At 52.1% G+C, this 18,670-nt stretch overlaps 1 protein-coding gene and 1 long non-coding RNA gene across 4 annotated transcripts in view; both read right to left on the bottom strand.

Annotated features, from left to right (window-relative positions):
• The window catches only part of LOC129048038 (uncharacterized), a 37,324-nt gene extending 28,981 nt beyond the window's left edge, over positions 1 to 8,343 (bottom strand). Inside the window, exon 1 of the long non-coding RNA XR_008510037.2 lies at positions 7,747 to 8,343. This is a non-coding gene — a long non-coding RNA (uncharacterized LOC129048038). The remainder of the gene's footprint in view (positions 1 to 7,746) is intronic.
• Positions 8,344 to 13,609: 5,266 nt separating this feature from the next.
• OBP2B (odorant binding protein 2B) lies at positions 13,610 to 17,468 on the bottom strand. Of its 3 annotated transcripts, none has more exons than XM_024252492.3 (7): positions 17,397 to 17,468; positions 16,735 to 16,868; positions 16,398 to 16,468; positions 15,430 to 15,538; positions 14,524 to 14,692; positions 14,221 to 14,244; positions 13,610 to 13,717 (listed from the first exon to the last, which is right to left on the bottom strand). In XM_024252492.3, exons 1-7 carry the CDS (start codon positions 17,466 to 17,468, stop codon positions 13,610 to 13,612), a joined length of 687 nt encoding a protein of 228 aa, XP_024108260.3. The 3 variants fall into 3 exon arrangements, with proteins under 3 accessions (XP_024108260.3, XP_054375586.2, XP_024108261.3); XM_054519611.2 differs by having other exon boundaries at positions 13,635 to 13,714; positions 14,217 to 14,244; XM_024252493.3 differs by lacking the exon at positions 13,610 to 13,717 and having other exon boundaries at positions 14,222 to 14,244; positions 14,524 to 14,625; positions 15,428 to 15,538.
• Positions 17,469 to 18,670: the final 1,202 nt, after the last annotated feature.

Below are 18,670 nucleotides of genomic sequence, written 5' to 3' on the forward strand. Positions count from 1 at the left end.
TGCATACAACAGGGAGCAGCACACAGGCGCTGAATGCATGAATGAATGAATGAATGAACCCAAGACTTCTTTGTGTCACAGGATTCTTTAGAGCACCCCCTCCAAGGGCTGTTGGGAGGATTACACTGATTCATTCATCTATTTATTCAGTAAACACTAAGCACCTCCTGTGTCAGGCTCTGTTCTAGAGGCTTGAGAGAGTTGCTGTGAACAAGCATGGTCCCCACTGGTGTGAGGCTGCCCGAGCAGGGTTTCAATGAGGGGAGGCGGGTCTCAAGCATGTAGTCCAAGCTCAGTGGGAGCAGCTGCCAGGATCGGTAGGTCAGGCACAAGTTCCTGTCCAGCAGCTCAGGGCCAGCCTGGGTAGGGCCTGTGGTGGAGGGGATGTGGGATCCTTGCTCCAAACGGCCATGCCATGCTATCCATGATTCCCAATGGCTTTCCCCTCACTGGGCCTCAGTTTTCCCATCTGTAAAATGGGCATGTGAGGATATCCATTTCCTGGTTCCATAATGAAGTTGGCTTTGATTCTTTAAGACAAGCAAAGAAGAGATCCCTGCGGTTTGTCTGTCTTCACGTGACCTGGAGGCCCAGGGTTAGAGTTCACTGCAGGACCTGGGCTATGTGCCCCCACGGGAGGACTAGCCAATATCTCTCTTCTGGTCAGTGGTTGAGCAGGGCCAAGAGCTCCGGCCTGGCCCCTAGTGACCATGATGACCCAGGTGTTGGGGACATGCTGGTAAAGCAATCTCCCAAGGTGCTGGTAAAATCCAACTGGGTGCCTCAGGCACAGAGCAGTAAGTGCTAGCCCTGGTAGCAAATGGGTTTAGCCAGAGATCTTTCCAGAGTGATACATAAAAGGCTCCCTCCTTTCACTCTTTCTTATTTTCTTTCCCAACTACATTGTATTTTGTCATGTGGATGGTCATCATTTATTTAACCGGACCCTTGCTGGAGGAAATTGGGTTGTTTCTAATCTTTTGCTCTTGCGAGGAAAGCCGCAATCAATAACTGTGAACACATGTCAAGTGTAGAAGTGTTAAGTGGGATGAATTCCCTGTACTGGTACTGATAAACGAAAGGGTAAATACATTTGTAATTTTGTGGGGTTTTTGTTGTTGTTGTTATTGTTTTGAGACAGAGCCTCTCTCTGTTGCCCAGGCTGGAGTGCAGTGGTGCGATCTCAGCTCACTGCAACCTCCATCTCCTGGGTTCAAGTGCCTCAGCCTCCCAAGTAGCTGGGATTACAGAAGCATCATCATGCCCAGCTAATTTTTGTATTTTTTTGTAGAGATGGGGTTTCACCATGTTGGCCAGGTTGGTCTCGAACTCCTGACCTCAAGTGATCCACCTGCTTTGGCCTCCCAAAGTGCTAGTATTACAAGTGTGAGCCACTGCTTGTAATATTTGACACATTTGATAGATATGGTCAAACTGCATCCATTGGCAGGTAACTTATATTTCTGTTGGCAATGAATAAAAGTTCCTATTTCTACACAGCTTCGGAGTATATTTTCAAACCTTTGGATTAGACAATTTTGTGTATTATCATTGAGAATGAACATATGTTCATATGCTTAAAGCCTTTTGTATTTCTTTTTGTAAAGGGTCTCATACTCTCTTTTGCTGATCTTTTTCTTATCAATTTCTAGTAGCTCTTTACATATTGGGGATGTGAGTCATTTTCCTGAGATGAGTTGCAGGTATTTGTTCCCAGCTTATTCCTTCCTTTTCACATTGTGGGGCTCCTCCTACCACGCATTATTGATTTCTCTCCAAATTGATCTATAGATGCAATATATTCTTTATGAAATACAACAGTAGATATTGCTATGTGGAATCTGAGGAACCAATTTAAAAATTTATGTAGAAATACAAAGGACTAAAATAGAATCAGAAGAATCTTGAATAAGAACAAATTTGGAGGACTTATGCTCGAGATATTCAGACTTATGACGCTACAGGAGTCAAGGCAGTGAGGTTGTAGTGCACAAAACAGACACACAGAGCAACAGAAATGAATGGAGGCTCGCGGGGTGGGGTGGCTCACGCTTGTAATCTCAGCACTTTGGGAGGCTGAGGCAAGCAGATCTCTTGAGGCCAGGAGTTCTAGACCAGCCTGGCCAACATAGTGAAACCCAGTCTCTGCTAAAAACACAAAAGTTAGCCCGGCATGGTGGTGCATGCCTATATTCCCAGCTGCTTGGGAGGCTGAGGCAGGAGAATCACTTGAACCTGGGAGGCGGAGGTTGCAGTGAGCCAAGATCGTGCCACTGCACTCCAGCCTGGGGAACAGAGTGAGACTCTGTCTCAAAAAAAAAAAGAAAGAAAGAAAGAAAAAGAAAGAAGGAAAGAAGGAAGGAAAGAAAAAAAAAGAAAGAAGGAAAGAAAGAGAAAGAAAGAAAGAGAAAGAAAGAAAGAAAGAAAGAAAGGAAAGAAAGAAAGAAAGAAAGAAAGAAAGAAAGAAAGAAAAAGAAAGAAAGAAAAAGAAAGAAAGAAAAGAGAGAGAGAGAATGGAGGCAACCCAGACTGAAACATAGACATTTATGAATCCCATGAGCTGAATGCAGGAAGCCAGACACATGAGAGTATATTCCGAGGATGAAGCAACATATGAACCATGCAGACACATTAGCAGAACGAAGGACAAACTCCATAGTAATGCCAACTGATGCAGAAACAGCATGTGGCAAGATTCAACATCCTTTCACAGTAAAAAAAAAAAAAACAACACTCCACACATAGGAAGAGGACAAAACTGCCTCAACACAATGAAGGTTGCTTATGAAAAGCTCACTTCTAACATCATACTCAATGGTGACAGGCTGAATGCTTTTCCTCCAAGAGTGGGAACAAGCAAGGGTGCTGGCTCTTGTCTTTTCTATTCAAGTTAGTATTGAAATTCATAACCAGATGAGTTAGGCGAGAAAAAGAAAGCAAAGGCATCAAATTGGAAAGGAAGAAGTAAAATCATCCCTGTATGCAGATGACATGATCTTATATTTAGCAAACCCTAAAGTTACCAAAAAAGTTAGAAATGTAAATGAATTCAGCCAAGTTGCTGATACAAAATCAGCATTCAAAAATCAGTTGCCTTTCCATACACTAACAATCAACAATCCAAAAGGAATTAAGAAAACAATTTCAATACAATGGCATCAAAAAGAATAAAATACTAATGGATAAACCTATCCTACAAGCTCAAAGACTTGTACACTGAAAACTATAAAATGTTGCTGAAAGAAATTAGAGAAGACACAAATAAATGGAAAGATATCTTGTGTTCTTGAATTCAAAGACTTTAATATTGTCAAATTTCCCTACCACTTGAAGTGATTCAGTGCAATTTCTATCAAAATCCAAATGGTATTTGTTTCATAAATATAAAAATTCACCCCAAAATTCACATGGAATCTCAAAGGACCCCAAATAGCCAAGACAATTTGGAAAAAGAACAAAGTGGAGGACTCACACTTCCTGAATTCAAAACATATTACTAAACTACCGTAATCAAAACAGTGTGGTACTGGCCAAAGGCAAAGATATAGATCAATGAAATAAAACAGAGAACCCTTGTGTATATGTTCAAGCGATCCTCAACAATGGTGCTGAGACCTGTCACTGGGGAAAGGACAGTTTCTCTAACAAATGGTGCTGGGAAAAATGATATTCATGTGCAGAAGCATAAAGGAAGACCCTTGCCTTACACCACATCCAAAAATTAACTAGAAATGAAATAAGGACCTAATGGTAATACCTGTAACTGCACAACCTCTAGGAGAAAATACAGGAAAATTTGAAATTGTATATCTGACTTTTCAGATATGATACCAAAAACACAGGCAAACCAAAGCAAAAACAGACAGACAGAAGTATATCAATCATAAATACTTTCAGGCATCAAAAAACACTAACAGCAAAGTGAAAAGGTAACCGACAAGCTGAGAGAAAATATTTGCAAATCATATCTCTGATACGGATTTTTATCTAGAATAAATAAACCCTACGACTCAACAAGAAAACAATTAAATTTAAAAAAATGAGTAAAAAAGGTGCTGAAGAAAAAAAAAAAAGAAAAAAATAGTAAAGGACTTGAGTAGACATTTTTCTAAAGATGGTTTTCTTTTCTTTCTTTTTTTTTTTTTTGAGACGGAGTTTTACTCTTGTCGCCCAGGATAGAGTGCAATGGCGTGATCTCGGCTCACTGCAACCTCTGCCTCCTGGGTTCAAGTGATTCTCCTGCCTCAGCCTTCCAAGTAGCTGAGATTACAGGCGTCTGCCACCACACCTGGCTAATTTTTGTATTTTTAGTAGAGACAGGGTTTCACCATGTTCCCAGGCTGGTCTTGAACTCCTGACCTCAGGTGATCCGCCTGCCTTGGCTCCCCAAAGTGCTGGGATTACAGGCGTGAGCCACCGCACCCGGCCTTAAAGATGGTTTTCAAATGACCAGCAAGCACACACAAACATGCTTCACGTCACTAATTATCAAAGAATGCAAACCAAGTCCACAATGAGATAATATCCTCACATCCATTAGGACGGCAACTATCAATAACAAGTGTTGGCAAGGATGTGGAGAAGTTGGAACACTTGTGCTCCATTGGTGGGAATGTAAATGGTGCAGCCTGTGTGGAAAAAAGTGTGGAGGTTCCTCACATCATTAAAAATACGAGTACCATATCATCCAGCAATCCCACTCCGGCATGTATTGCAAAAACAATTCAAAACTGGGTCTGGAAAAGATACTTCCACATCCATACTCACAGCAGGACTATTCACTGTAGCCAAGACGTGGAAGCATCCTAAATGTCCATCAAAAGATGAACAGATAAGCAAATATGGTATGTGGTATATATGTATAAGAAAATATTGGCTGGGTGCGGTGGCTCACGCCTGTAATCCCAGCGCTTTGGGAGGCCGAGGTGGGCGGATCACGAGGTCAGGAGATCGAGACCATCCTGGCTAACACGGTGAAACCCCGTCTCTACTAAAAATACAAAAAATTAGCCAGGCGTGGTGGCAGCCACCTGTAGTCCCAGCTACTTGGGAGGCTGAGGCCGGAGAATGGCGTGAACCCGGGAGGCCAAGCTTGCAGTGAGCCCAGATGGCACCACTGCACTCCAGCCTGGGCAACAGAGTGAGACTCCATCTCAAAAACAAAAACAAAACAAAACAAAAAAACAAAAACAAAACTTGTACAAAAACAAATGTGTGTAGCAGCTCCATTCATAATTGCTAGAAACTGGAAACAACTCAAACACCTTCACCATCAATAGGGCAAACTGTTGTACATCCACACAATGAAATACTTCTCAGCAATTAAAAGAAGCTGTTGATATGCTTAACAGCATAGATTAATCTCAAAGGCAGTATGCTGAATGAGTGAAGCCAGTCTAAAAAGGCTGCATACTATGCAATTCCATTTATGTGATATTCTAGAGAAGACACAACTACAGAGATGCAAGAAAGATTGAGGTCCCCAGAGGTGAGGGGCTGGGGGAGGATTTGACTGTGGAGGGTAAGCAGGAGGGGGTGCTGGGGGTGGCAGATCTGCTCTGAGTGTTGATGACAGTGGTGGTTACACAAATCTATACATGTGGCTATGTGTAGTGGCTCACGCCTGTAATCCGAGCACTTTGGGAGGCCGAGGAGGGCAAATCACCTGAGGTCAGGTGTTTGAGACCAGCTTGGCCAATATGGTGAAACCCTGTCTCTAGTAAAAATACAAAAATTAGCCAGGCATGGTGGCGGGCACCTGTAATCCCAGCTACTTGGGAGGCTGAGGCAGGAGAATCGCTTGAACCCTCGAGGCGGAGGTTGCAGTGAACAGTGATTGCGCCACTGCACTCCAGCTTGGGCGACAGGATGAGACTCTGTTTAAAAAAAAAAATCTATACACGTGCTAAAATCCACAGAACTGTCCATGAAAAAAACACTTTTTTTCTGTGTGAATTTCAAAATAAAATAATTTAAAAAATCAGAAAGAGACTCACGTTAGAAAACAAAGAATGAAAAGGAAAATATATTTTCCAAAAGAAGTTGCTGTGAAATATGAGGAGAAACATCAAATGTGAACACACAAAGATGCTTGGTACTGATAACAGGAATGATCATCCTTAGGGAAAAGAAAATCACCACCATTGAGCTGGCCACACCAAAACGATTATAAATTCTAAATATATGGAGCAAAAACTAATTGAATTTAAGGAGAACATGAGAAATCAACAACTGAAGCGGGATTATTTAACAGAGATATTCAGAAACAAATGGATGAAGTAGAGAAAAATATTTGAGAGTGTAAGATGTAAGTAATGTGATCAGTTAAGTTCATCTAATAGGCGTTTGTGGAAATATGCAACTACCAAAACCCACAAATTAAATTCAAGCACATGAGAAATGTTTGCAAAAACTTTTCAGCCATATATCATAAAGGAAGTATCAATAGATTCCCATAATTGACAGTGTATACGCTTAGGATTACAAAGGAATTTATGAACTACTGAGAAATGAATAACAGTGACGGCAATCTCTATCAACATTTGTTGGATGCAGCTAAAGGTGTCCTTTGTTGCACTCAGAGAAAATTACAGACATAAGTATTAGAAACATAAAACATGGAAATATGGCCAGGTGCGCGGTGGCTCACGCCTGTAATCTCAGCACTTTGGGAGGCCGAGGCAGGTGGATCACTTCAGGCCAGGAGTTCAAGACCAGCCTGGCTAACATGGTGAAATCCTGCCTCTACTAAAAAAAAAATTAGCCAGGCATGGTGGTGGGTACCTGTAATCCCAGCTACTCAGGAGGCTGATGCAGGAGAATTGCTTGAACCCAGGAGGCGGAGGTTGCAGTGAGCCAAGATCACGCCACTGCACTTCAGCCTGGGGCAATAGAGCAAGACCCTGTCTCAAAAAAAAAAAAAAAAAAAAAAAAAGAAACATATATAAATAAATGAACCAAGTGTTCAAATCAATATTAAAAATAATAACAGAGCAGGCCAGGAGCAGTGGCTTATGCCTGTAATCCCAGCACTTTGGGGGGCTGAGGCGGGTGGATCACTCGAGGTCAGGAGTTCAAGACCAGCCTGGCCAACATGGTGAAACTCCGTCTCTACTAAAGATACAAAAATTAGGCCGGGTGCGGTGGCTCACGCCTGTAATCCCAGCACTTTGGGAGGCTGAGGCAGGCGGATCACAAGGTCAGGAGTTCCAGACCAGCCTGGCCAACATGGTGAAACCCCATCTCTACTTAAAATACAAAATAAATAAATAAATAAATAAATAAATAAATAAGCAAGCCGGGCGTGGTGGTGGGCACCTGTAATTCCGGTTACTCAGGAGGCTGAGGCAGGAGAATCGCTTGAACCTGGGAGGCGGAGGTTGCAGTGAGCGAGATGGCCCCACTATATTCCAGCCCGGGCGACAGCGTGAGACTCTGTCTCAAAAAAAACCCCAAGAAAACAAAAATTAGCCAAGCGTGGTGGCCCTCTCCTGTAGTCCCAGCTACTTGGGAGGCTGAGGGAGGAGAATCACTTGAACCCGGGAGGCGGAGGTTGCAGTGAGCTGAGATGGCGCCACCGCACTCCAGCCTGGGGGACAGAGTGAGACTCCGTCTCAATAAACAAACAAACAAACAAATAACAGAGCAAAACCAAAACGCCAAGGGAACGTGAGACAGGAGTGCGAGCTGGGAGTCGGGACAGGGCGAGTCAGAGACACTCCTCGGAGGCAGAAGCCGGTTCTTTACCGAGATGGAAAGAAAGAAGCGGACTCTGGGGAGACTGGAGAAGAACAGAAACACAGGAGGCAGAAATAAATACTGCGGATGGAAGCAGAGACAAAACAAAATGCAAGCTGCTCCAAATCGGCGGCGGAGCGAGTTCTGGAAGAGCGGCGGTGTGGGAACCTCTGTCCGGTGACTTCCTCTCCCAGCTGCAGCTGCGTTCCCAGGCAGGCCTCCCGGGAGCCAGGGACAGAGGCCCAGGACTCCGCCAGGGGTGGGTCCGTTCCCCTTCTTGGAGGGAGTGTGACCCACAGGCCCCACGGAAAGGCAGTGCCACTCCCGTGACATTCCACAAGGCCCCGCTGGCCGGCCCCTGGCCTGCCCCCAGAGAACTGCTCGCAGGCAATGATGCCCCGCAGCCTGAGACCCGGGCACCCCGGCCTTTGCCCCACGGAGGCTGGGGACAGAAAGGCTTCCTCCAGAATTCTCTGCAGGAGGTGAGCAAAACGTCCGCAGAGCCAGTGACTGCGGGACCCACGACAATCTCGGGTCACGTCTGCCGGGAGGAGCAGCACCTGGACCTGAGCCCGGGGACGGGCAAAGGAACGCAGCTCGCGAGTGGCCCAGAGAGCGGGAACCAGAGCGCCCCGACGGCAGCGGAGGCCACCGCGGGCGCCAAACTAGTAACGCGCCCCTTGAGGACAGGAGGCCACGGCGCAAAACAGACTGGGCTCGGAAACACGTGCTTTACAAACGGAGAAATGAGTGAGAAGATGCAGGAAAGACCGCAGCCAGACGTAGAAGGTGAAGACCACCGCGAAGAGGAAGCTCGCAGCCGGAGCTGAGCGAGAGCCCGCGGGCGGGAGGGCGCCGGGCGCGCGGGAGCCTTCCCTGCAAACCCCGGGCGTTCCAGGAGCAGCGAGGCGCACGGGTGGAGGACAGGAGACCAAGAATGGCATAAAATTTCTCCGAGCAGAGGGAACGCCGCTGAGTGTGAGCGTGAGATTGCTAGCGCTCACAAATTCAGGCAAGGCAGGTGAGGAGAGACACAGGCCTGCGCATCCTGGAAAGCTCTTGGACTTAAAAGATGAAAATAAATGATCCTGGAAAGATCTCGAAAGATCGAGAATATAAAGCGCTTTTGTTTGTTTTTAATAAAACGAACCCCTAAACGCTGACAGAAAGGAAGAACAAGTATCCATGGATTGTTCGGAGAAAAAGGTTGATGTCCAAGAATGCGGTACCAGGCCAGGAACAGAAGAAAGTGAAACGACCTAGGGGGAGACGAGCGCCGATCCGAGGAGAGGAGCCAATGAGAGGAGCTCACCAGGCAAGCGGGCGGGCAGGGGCCTGGCGCTGAGCACAGTCAAGTCCAAGGGAAGATGTATAGGAGTTGATCGTGCAGAGATGGCAGCAAGTGGCAACGGAATCCCCCTGTATTGAGAGAATAAACCTCCGTGAATCCCCCTGCGTTGAGAGAATAAACCTCCCGGGATCCCCCTGCAATGACAATAAACCTCCAGGAATTCCCCTGCATTGAGAGAATAAACCTCCAGGAATCCCCCTGCAATGAGAGAATAAACCTCCCGGCTCTGGTTCTGTTCTGTGTCTGTTAGTGGGGTTTAGGGGTGAGTTAGGGGGAGGACACTGCCACCAGCCCTCGGATATATTTCTCCTGCTGTTCACTATGTGTAATAGACAAACACCAACAAGAAGAGAAGAGGCCAGGCACAGTCGGTGGCTCATGACTGGAATTCAGGCACTTTGGGAGGCCAAGGCGGGAGGATCATCGGAGCCTAGGAGTTTGAGACCAGCCTGAGCAACGTTGGGAGTTTCTGTCTCTAAGAAAAAAAAAATTACCTGGGCATGGTGGTACACACCTGTAGTGGCAGCTACTCAGGAGGCTGAGGTAGGATTGCCTGAGGCTGAGATATCAAGGCTACAGTGAGCTGTGATTGTACTACTGCACTCCAGCCTAGGCAACAGAGAAGGACAGCGTCTCATAAAATTAAAAAAAAAAAAAAAAAAGAGGAGAAAAGCTTCCCAGACCTGCCCACACGATGGTGTCCAACAGGTGGCTGGGACCCCATGTCCTCCAGTCAGCTCTCACCAGGGCCTCATGGGACTTTCCTGCTGGGGCCTGATCTGAAACGCGCCGCTTCTTCAGACGGCTGAGAGTTTCTGCCCACCCAACCTTTGGCAATGCCAGGCGAGATGGGCAGCTCCAGCCCCACCGTCACTGGCATCCTCTGGGCAGGTGCTCAGCGTTCCTCAGGGCCCAGGAGCAAGCCAGATGCCGCCTTTACTTTTGCAGGCAAAACAGAACTTTTTAAACTTCTGACCATCTCTCTTTTGCACATACAGTATGATAGTCTTGCTAACCTACTGCCAGATGAGTGAATCTGCCTATCACCAAGCAACAGGTGCACTGTCCCATGAGAGGGATAGAGGGTGGACGTACAGAACTCCAGGGTTCTCTGGGCACCCTCTGGTGCTTCCGGGCCTGTGAATTGGCACAGCAGGACCACAGACCTCCAAGGTGCCCACCCGGGGGCTCAGAACCCTGGGGGTGAAGATCAGTGCTATCCCACCAGAGAAGCGACCTAGTCCAGCTGAGCCCCTGGCCAGCGGCGAGGAGGCAAGGATGAACATCAGCCATGCCTGGCACTGACTGCCGCAGCCGGAGCCTCGCCCAGCCCAAGAATGTTTCTGTTCTAAGACTTTTTTCTTTTTTGTTTTTTAGAAATTATCACAGGCAAATGTCACCTTGAAGACACGGTGGCAGCAAAGTGTGAGCTCAGTGTGGGGCATGAGTGTTCTGAAGCTGCCAGAGGTGGACTGCAGTGGGTGCCATGGGGGCCGTCATAGCCCCTTGGGTCTTGCCATTGCAGGCCACGCTGGCCATGTTTCCATCGCAGTGTCCTCAGTTCCTCTCTGGAGGGGTCATCTTTCCACCAAAGCCGCCCTGCCCTGCAGCAACGGGAAGTGGCAGGAATAAGTGCCCCATGGAAGCATCCCCATCCAGTGACCGGCTGGAGCTGGTCTAAAACATGGCAGCGCCAGGGACTGAGCCCCAGTTGGTCGCAAGTGGTCACCTTGATGCTGGACCCTTCACCAGTGGCCTTCCCTGCTAACGTCACCTCCCCAACCCTACCAGGGTCTCCTGGGACCACCTCCTAAGTAAACCACTTGAGCTTCCATCTGCCTCATCTGCTTCTGGGGGACTCACACTAGAAAAACAAAATTAATTTTTTTTTGTTATATGGAGTGGTGTAATTTGAAATCCTTCTATGGATAATGAATGCTTGCTTATGTCTTTAAAAACTTTTTTTTTTTTTTGAGACAGAGTTTTGCTATGTTGCCCAGGCTGGTCTCAAACTCCTAGGCTCAAGTGATCCTCCCATGTCAGCATCCTGAGGAGCTGGGACTACAGGTGCGCGCCACCACACCCGACTCCAGCATCTTTGTTCTCTGAATATTGAGTCCAGACATGGAGTTAGGCAACTGCAGGCATGCGGATTACACTCCCCAGCAAGGAGGCTCATCATTGACACACATGCAGACTTAGGCTGTACCAGGCATGTATACCAGGGGGGTGCATCGTGAGTAGGTAGGTGTATGTGCGGGTGTGAGACTGTGTGTATGTGTGAGAGAGAGCATGTGGCAGTGTGTGTGTGTAGGTGTGTGTGCATGTGTAAGAGCATGTATAGGTGTGTGTAGGAGTGTGTGTGTGTGCGCGCATATGTGTGTTCATGTGTGAGACTGTGTGTAGATGTGTGCCCGTTCCTCACAGCAACCCTGCTGGCGAGTGCTCCTGTGGTCCTCGTTTTACGAACAAAGAAACAGAGGTTAAGCACTTTCCAGAAGGCTGGTGACCCACAAGCCTCGTGTCACACTTCTCGGTCTGCGTGGGGCCCTCGCTCTCAGCCTGGACACTCGGCCCCTGGTGAACAAGTCATGTCAGAGAGAACCTGTCCTGGTGCCCCGTCTCCACGATACGTGTGTCCCTTTGTACATATATTTAAAAATTCATTTTGAAAGAACAAAAGCTCCACTGCCCTCCTTCACTTCTGTGATTTCTTGATTTTCAAACACTGAAAGGCTTGTTTTGCTCCCGGGGAGTTTCTAGTCGGTGCCTCTGCCATGCTTGGGTTGGGAGTGAAAGTTTTCGTGACTTATTCGGGACACTGTCCTCAAATATTTCGGATGTTGGGTGTCTGTGAGGGTCCCATGGTTATGAGCCATGGGAAGAGGCTTCATGTGACTCAGTGATCAGAGAGTTTGTGGGTGGAATTGGGGGGTGCTGAGCTTGGAAGGGGAAGCTGCATGGGGCCGGGGCTCTTGGGAGCAGAAATGGATGATGGTTGGGGCCTACGTCTGCCAGGACAGAGCCTCCCACCTCGAGGGCTACATTCCCGGGGCTACAGGTCCCTGGTCCACCCATCACGAGGTGGCCAGGACATTGGATGGATAGGGCAGATGAGTGGACAAACAGCCCAGGCAGGCATGCAGGGAAACCCACAGCCGCCCATGCCAGGCCCTCCGAGTGGGCAGGAACAGGCTTCGCAGCTTCTCATGTGCCCACCTCCTGTTCCTGCCAGCATCTCCCTGCACCCACGCTCAGCGCTCTGCAGTCCAATCTCTGTCTTTCCCAAGGACACTCTCCCCACTGCTTAGATGTGTCAAAAATCCTTTTCCACCAGGTAAATATTTTTACTATTTACTATTTTTTCTTCTTTTTACAAACAAAGATGAAGTATCGCTATGTTTCCCAGGCTGGTCTCGAACACCTGGCCTCAAGTGTCCTTTCTCCTCGGCCTCCCAAAATGCTTACAGATGTGAGCCACTGCACCCGGCTAATTTCATATATATGTATTTTAAGTTTTCTATCCAATAGCAAATAACCAACCAATCTTGAATTTTTACACACATCCTAACCTTTCTGGAATCTGCATGGTAGCACAGGGTGAGGGAGATGGCTTACTGCTCACCCATCTTTGTAGGGTGAGGTCTGCCCTGCCCTCCACATGTGGCCTGTGGACACCCAAGCTGGCTCCACCTCGGCTCTCCTGGGCCCTGCTGGCCTGGCTCACTTCAGGACCACCCCGTAGCCTCAGCCAAGAATCATGTCCAGGTGGGAGAAGAGGAGATGAGGATGCTGGTCTGGCGGGAGGCAGGCAGTGGTTACTTGGTGTGGCCTGGGGGAGAGGTGGTCGCTTTGAAGGCTCAACCCCCAGGAGGCCTGTCCAGCTTGGGTTTGTGGTTCTTGGGGCATGTTTCTCACTGCGGTGCAGTGGCCTCTCATCCCTCACTCGGCTCCTCATGTCCCAGCAGCCCCAGTGTCTGTGCAGACCATGGCCCCTGGACAAGCCATGGGAAGGCCAGGGTGGGGCCGAGGATCTCGGAGACTCGGCTCTGCCTTGCTCTGGGGGGTGATGATGGAGGCACCAGTGCCCCTCTCTCCAGTGCTCCTCTCTCCAGTGCTGCCACTGAGCCCAGGCTGCTAAAATGGGGCCACTTGGAGGATCCCTCTGAGACCCCTGGGGCGGGAGCCCTGCAGTGGCCCCACTGCTGCAACCCTGACACCGTGTCCCTGCTCCTGTCTTCCCCAGTGGCTTTCCAAATGCTCCTGCCCAGACCCCTGCCTGTCCTAAGCTGAACCTGAGACCTGAGGGTGGCTCTGCAGGAAGCCCCTCCAGGACATCACGCAGCCCCACAGGCCTGTTGGACATCATGCCTCTTGTGGTTTGGCCCTTCTAGGTCCAGCATCTCCCCAGCTTCCCTTGTGGCTCCCCCTCCCAGCAGGCCTCCCAGGGAGCCGGTGCAAGCCCCTCCGTCCCCACAGATCGGCCTGCCCAGAGCTGGGGGAGAAGCTCTTGATTTGGAGTCAGGTGGGCAGGAGCAGGGAAGGGTCATGGCTGGACGGTAGGTCCAGGTGGTCCGGGCTCCGTGTCTGGCAGTAGGGTGGGCTCTGGAGGTGCAGACCCGGGGGCTGCTGTGCTGGGAAGAGGGGCAGACGTCAGGGAGGCTGCAGGGTAGGGCAGAGGCCAGGCCCAGAGCTCCCTCCCCAGGCTCTGCAGTCCCCACATCAGCCACTGCTGGGCGGCCTCAGGGCTCCAGAGCGACCTCAGCTCCTCCAATGACTGGGCAGGCCTCTGAGCATCCTCGGTGGGTGGATGGCAGGGAGTGGACCAAGTGGGGACAGGTGCAGGGGGCGATGGGCCGAGCTGACACCTGAGAGAGCCCGAGGGAGGCCTCGCTGTGGAAGGGCTGAGGAGGACCCTCACTCGGGCTGGCAGGTGCAGGAATAGTAAAACAAAGGACTTCCCGAATGTCCTAGAATTGTGGGTGGGCAGACTCTGAGGTGCCAACCTCGTGCCTGACCCTGGGGGGTCTCCCTGCCTGTGTGGGATGGGAGGGGCCAGAGCAGATGGACCCTTGAACCCCAGGAACCCAGGACTCTGGGCTTGTCCAGTGTCCTTCCAAAGCCTCACTCACCCTAGTGTTTGGGAACGCAGCTTCCTGCAGAGACCCAAAAAAAACCCCAGGGATGAGAAGGTGCCCTAGACCAGGGCCCAGACCCCATCACAGCCCAGAGCGCAGAGCCCCAGACCCCATCACAACCCAGAGCGCAGAGCCTCCAACGACTAGGACGCTAAGCAGGGCCCGGGAGCCCCTGCGAGGAGACTCGGGGCACACAGGGAATGCGGGGGACATGGGAGGACACAGGGGTCATGGGACACTGGAGATCACAGACAGACACGGGGGAACACGGGGTACTGGGCACAGCCGTCCTCTCACCCATCTGCAGGGGCGTGAAAATGTCCACCTCCGAGAGTCCCTTGCACTGCACCAATTTCTTAAATTCTTCCAGGGCCTCCAGGTTGGTATCAGGATTCCTACCTGCAGGCGAGGTGGCCAGGTGTGCCGAGATGGGGACAGTGGCACGGCCCTGCAGGGAGCAGATGCCGAAAGGAGACGACCACGGCCCAGCACCAGGACAGGGGGAGAGGCCCGAGAGTGGATCAGAGCTCGGGGGTGGGGCTGGGGACAGAGGAGACGGCTACTGCCCAGCACCAGGACAAGGGGAGAGGCCCAAGAGTGGACCAGAGCTCTGGGGTGGGGCTGGGGACAGAAGAGATGGCCACAGCCCAGCACCGGACAAGCAGGAGAGGAGGCTTGAGAATGGATGAGAGCTCAGGGGTGGGACTGGGGACAGAGGAGACGGTCACTGCCCAGATGAGAGGTCCCCAGGAAGGGGGACAGTGGCGGGGACTCTCCAAGCCACTCAGCAACCCCAGGGGACATGGGCAGCTCCCAAAGCCACCCTGCAGGGTCACAACCCCCACCTGGAGGAATCTTGTGTCCCAGAGGCACTGGCCACCCTCCTGCCCTGGAGGGTCCCTGCCCCATGAAGAGCTCTGTTAGGATGCTACCTCCCCCTTAAGGTGACCCTCCTACACCCGAGACCCCAGAAGCAGTCCTTGGCAGGTTCATGTCACCAAGGACCATGTCTGTCCCTGCCTGGCCCACCCCATTCCCACTTCAGGTACTTGGACTGGCTGCCCAGCGGTGCCCGGCACACGAAAGCCGGCACAGGGGCTTCCTTTTCCCCCCCGTGCCAGGGCATGGTGAGGCTGGTTCCACTGGCTTCTGGAGGCAGAGACCATGAGGCAGGACACGCAGACCCCAGCGGGCCCCTCACCCACAAGCTTTCCCATGTAGAGCAGGCCCCCACGGCGCTGGTCTTTGCAGTAAAAGACATAGTGGTCCCTCCCGGGCAGCTCCTGCAGGTACATGAGCTTCCTGCCCCCATCTGTAGATGACGGAGAAGATGGGTCATTCCCAGAGAGAGCACTCGGGACCACATGAAGAAACACTCAGGAATGTTTCAGCAGTCACCCGGGTACCCTGGACAGCCTGAGCCACGCCTGGCTGCTCCACACAGTGTGGACCCGGACACGGAGGCAGGAGCCTCCTCTCAGGAAGGTCCCAGTGCAAGTAATGGAGCCACAAGGCCAGAGCAGGTCCAGGACTAGAGCCCGGCCTCCCCAGCTCCAGGACTAGAGCCCGGCCTTCCCAGCTCCAGGACTAGAGCCCGGCCTTCCCAGCTCCAGGACTAGAGCCCGGCCTTCCCAGCTCCAGTGGCTGCTCCTGCCCCACTTCCCTGTCCCTAACCCTCATCTTCTCCCTCAGCCTCCCTATCTCTAATCCTCAGCTTCCACAGCCCTAACCCTCGGCCTCCCCATCCCTAACCCTCGGCCTCCTCATCCCTAACCCTCAGCTTCCCAATCCCTAACCCTTGGCCCCCGTCCCTAACCCTCCGCCTCCCCATCCCTAACCCTCAGCTTCCCCATGCCTAACCCTCGGCCTCCCCGTCCCTAATCCCTGGCCTCCTTGTCCCAATCCTCAGCTTCTTCAATGTGTCAATGGCTAGGGCCTCCCAGAGGGCAGGTGTGATCTGGTCCATCTCCACTGTGGACAAGCCTGTCACACCCGGTGTCTGATGTCAGGGCCACCAGCCCCCCAGGAAGGAGAGGCTAGCCCCTCCTTGGAGGTGGGCAGAGCTGGGACCCTGGCAAAAGGGCAGCCTGGGCACTCTCTACCTGTGGTGGGGCTGGTACGCTGGGGTTGGCGGTGGGGGAGGGTGGGGGTGGGGTGGGGGAGGGGCTCACAGGCGCTGAATTTGCCAGGCTCCTCCGTTTTCCGCATCAGGATTTTCTTCTGAACGCACGGATCCTCCCTCCTGGAAAACAGGAGACACGCGGGCAGCAGCTCCCGGGACACACCTGGCCCATCCTCAGCTCACCCGGTGCATGGCCCTGACCCGGCAACCTGAAAATTCCACTGCCCCCCAACCCCACCGAGCTTTAGGATGCCCAGGCTGTTTCCCTCCAAGGCAGGGGGTGATTCTTACCAACACCCGAAACGTGGGTGGGGCAATGGGCACCAGGCGGGTCTGGGGAGGGGAGCAAAAGTGGCCTGAGGGGCCCCACAGTGGGCGACACTCACATGAAGGTGAACGTGGCTTCCAAGTCCCCACCACCCAGGGCTGTCACCTTCACTGGGGACACCTTCCTGGGCCTCCTGTCCTCTGGGAAGTCCTTATCGACCGCCATGGCCCTCACATACCAGGTCCCTGTGATCTGGAGCAGGCCGAGGCCGTGAGCCCACCATGGGCTGGGCCAGATTCTACTCTGACCCTGGTACTCAGGCCTGTAGCTATAACCAGACACCCATGCTGCCCGGCTGCTACCCCTAAAGGCAGGCTGGGTTCCTGCACCTTAGTTAGAGCTCAGCTGGAGTGAGTTAGAGCCAGCCCCCTGCTCAGGGCTCCCAGCCCCCAGTGGAAGGAGAGCGTGTCTGCACCCCATGGACCCCCAGGCCCCAGCACCAGGTGAGCCCTCACTCCACAGGGCCCAACCCTGCGAGATCTTCGGGCTTCAGGCGTCAGTGCAGCAGAAACCCCTGAGCTGAGCCTGCTCCGGCCCTGGACCCCAGGCAGGGCCGTGTCTGCTGAAGGAACAATAGGAACCCCCCACCACCACCCCAGGCTGGGAGCACAGAGTCAGAACCCAGCCTTAAGTGACACCTCCTAAAACAGGGCCCCTGGCACTGCCCCCCGCCCAGGAATCCGCCTGGCTCCTCCATCCACCCACGCCAGGCCAGCTCACATCTTCCTCCTCCAGGGCGAAGGACAGGGCAGCGGCCAGGCCGAGCGTGACACCCAGGAACAGGGTCTTCATCTCCAGAGCTCTGTGCTGCCCGACTTGGGCAGGTCACTGGGCGTCTGAACAAGGCTGTGCTGCCTCCTCTCGAGATGTTCTTTATAGCCCCCTGGCCAGTGTCCTGGGAGCACGTGGCACGGTGCACCCCTCCCCTCAGTGGCAACCAGTCCTGCATCTGGGAGGGGGAGTGTCCTCATTGCTGGCATCTGGTGAACAGCAATTCAGTGCCAGCCAGAGAAGAAAAGACACACGATGCCATCCAGAGTTTGCACCACCCGAACGTGCCCACTCAGATGAGCCCAGAGGACTTGAGAGGACAGGGCAGGGTGGTGCACATCTGCACCCCAAGCCACAGAGGGAGGGCCCACAGCCTCGGGATACTCCCTCCCCAACCCCTGAGCCCTCCCAGGGCCACGGCTGGGACCCTGGGCAAGTTCTCTGGGGAACTGGCCGTCTCCCTGCTGAGCAGAAACGGATTGGGCTTTAGAACCACAGAGACGTGGGGCTGCTGCCAGCTGAGTCCCACACGCCCTAGAGCCCAAGCTTCCGCCCACTCTGGGACCCACTCTGCATTAATCTTCCCTGCCCAGACCCTGCACTCGAGCATCCTAGGGGCAGAGGAGGGCACTATTGTGTGGCTCAGGGTCAGTTTATATACGGCCTCCTCGGGCCATACGAAGGACCACGCCACTTTCCCCACCCCACTTCACTCTGTACCGGAGCCTGGCTGTGCTGTCCTCAGAACACATGATCTCTCTGGATTGTCCTGTCCATTTCTTCCTGCACGTGTTCATTGACCATCTCCCTGTTAGAATATACATTCCCCTCTCTCGTCAGCTTTGACGGCCCTCAGCCCCCAGGACAGGCCTTGAATCTCATCCCTCTAGATAAACAAGGTCGCATGAGGCACCAAGAGCCACCTGCCAGCCTGTGCTCAGAGTTCGTGGCTGAGGTCCCTTGGGCACCTGGCTCTGCTGGCCTCATCCCCAGCCAACCTGAGCCAGAACTTTGCCTTCTCCCTCCCGGACCCTGTAGTTCCCGGGCGTGTGTCATCTTCCCTGGGACCCACGGCTGACCCACGCTCTGCAGACAGGTGCTGGACCCACACAATGGCATCTTTGTGCCTCTCTGGCCCAAGATCAGACACCCTCAAGTACTTACTCAATAATACTAATGTACACTCTAATAAACCCTGGGGGCTGTAACGAACGGGCTGGCGT

Source organism: Pongo abelii, chromosome 13 (assembly GCF_028885655.2).
Source record: "Pongo abelii isolate AG06213 chromosome 13, NHGRI_mPonAbe1-v2.0_pri, whole genome shotgun sequence".
NCBI classification, from domain to species: Eukaryota; Metazoa; Chordata; class Mammalia; order Primates; family Hominidae; genus Pongo; species Pongo abelii.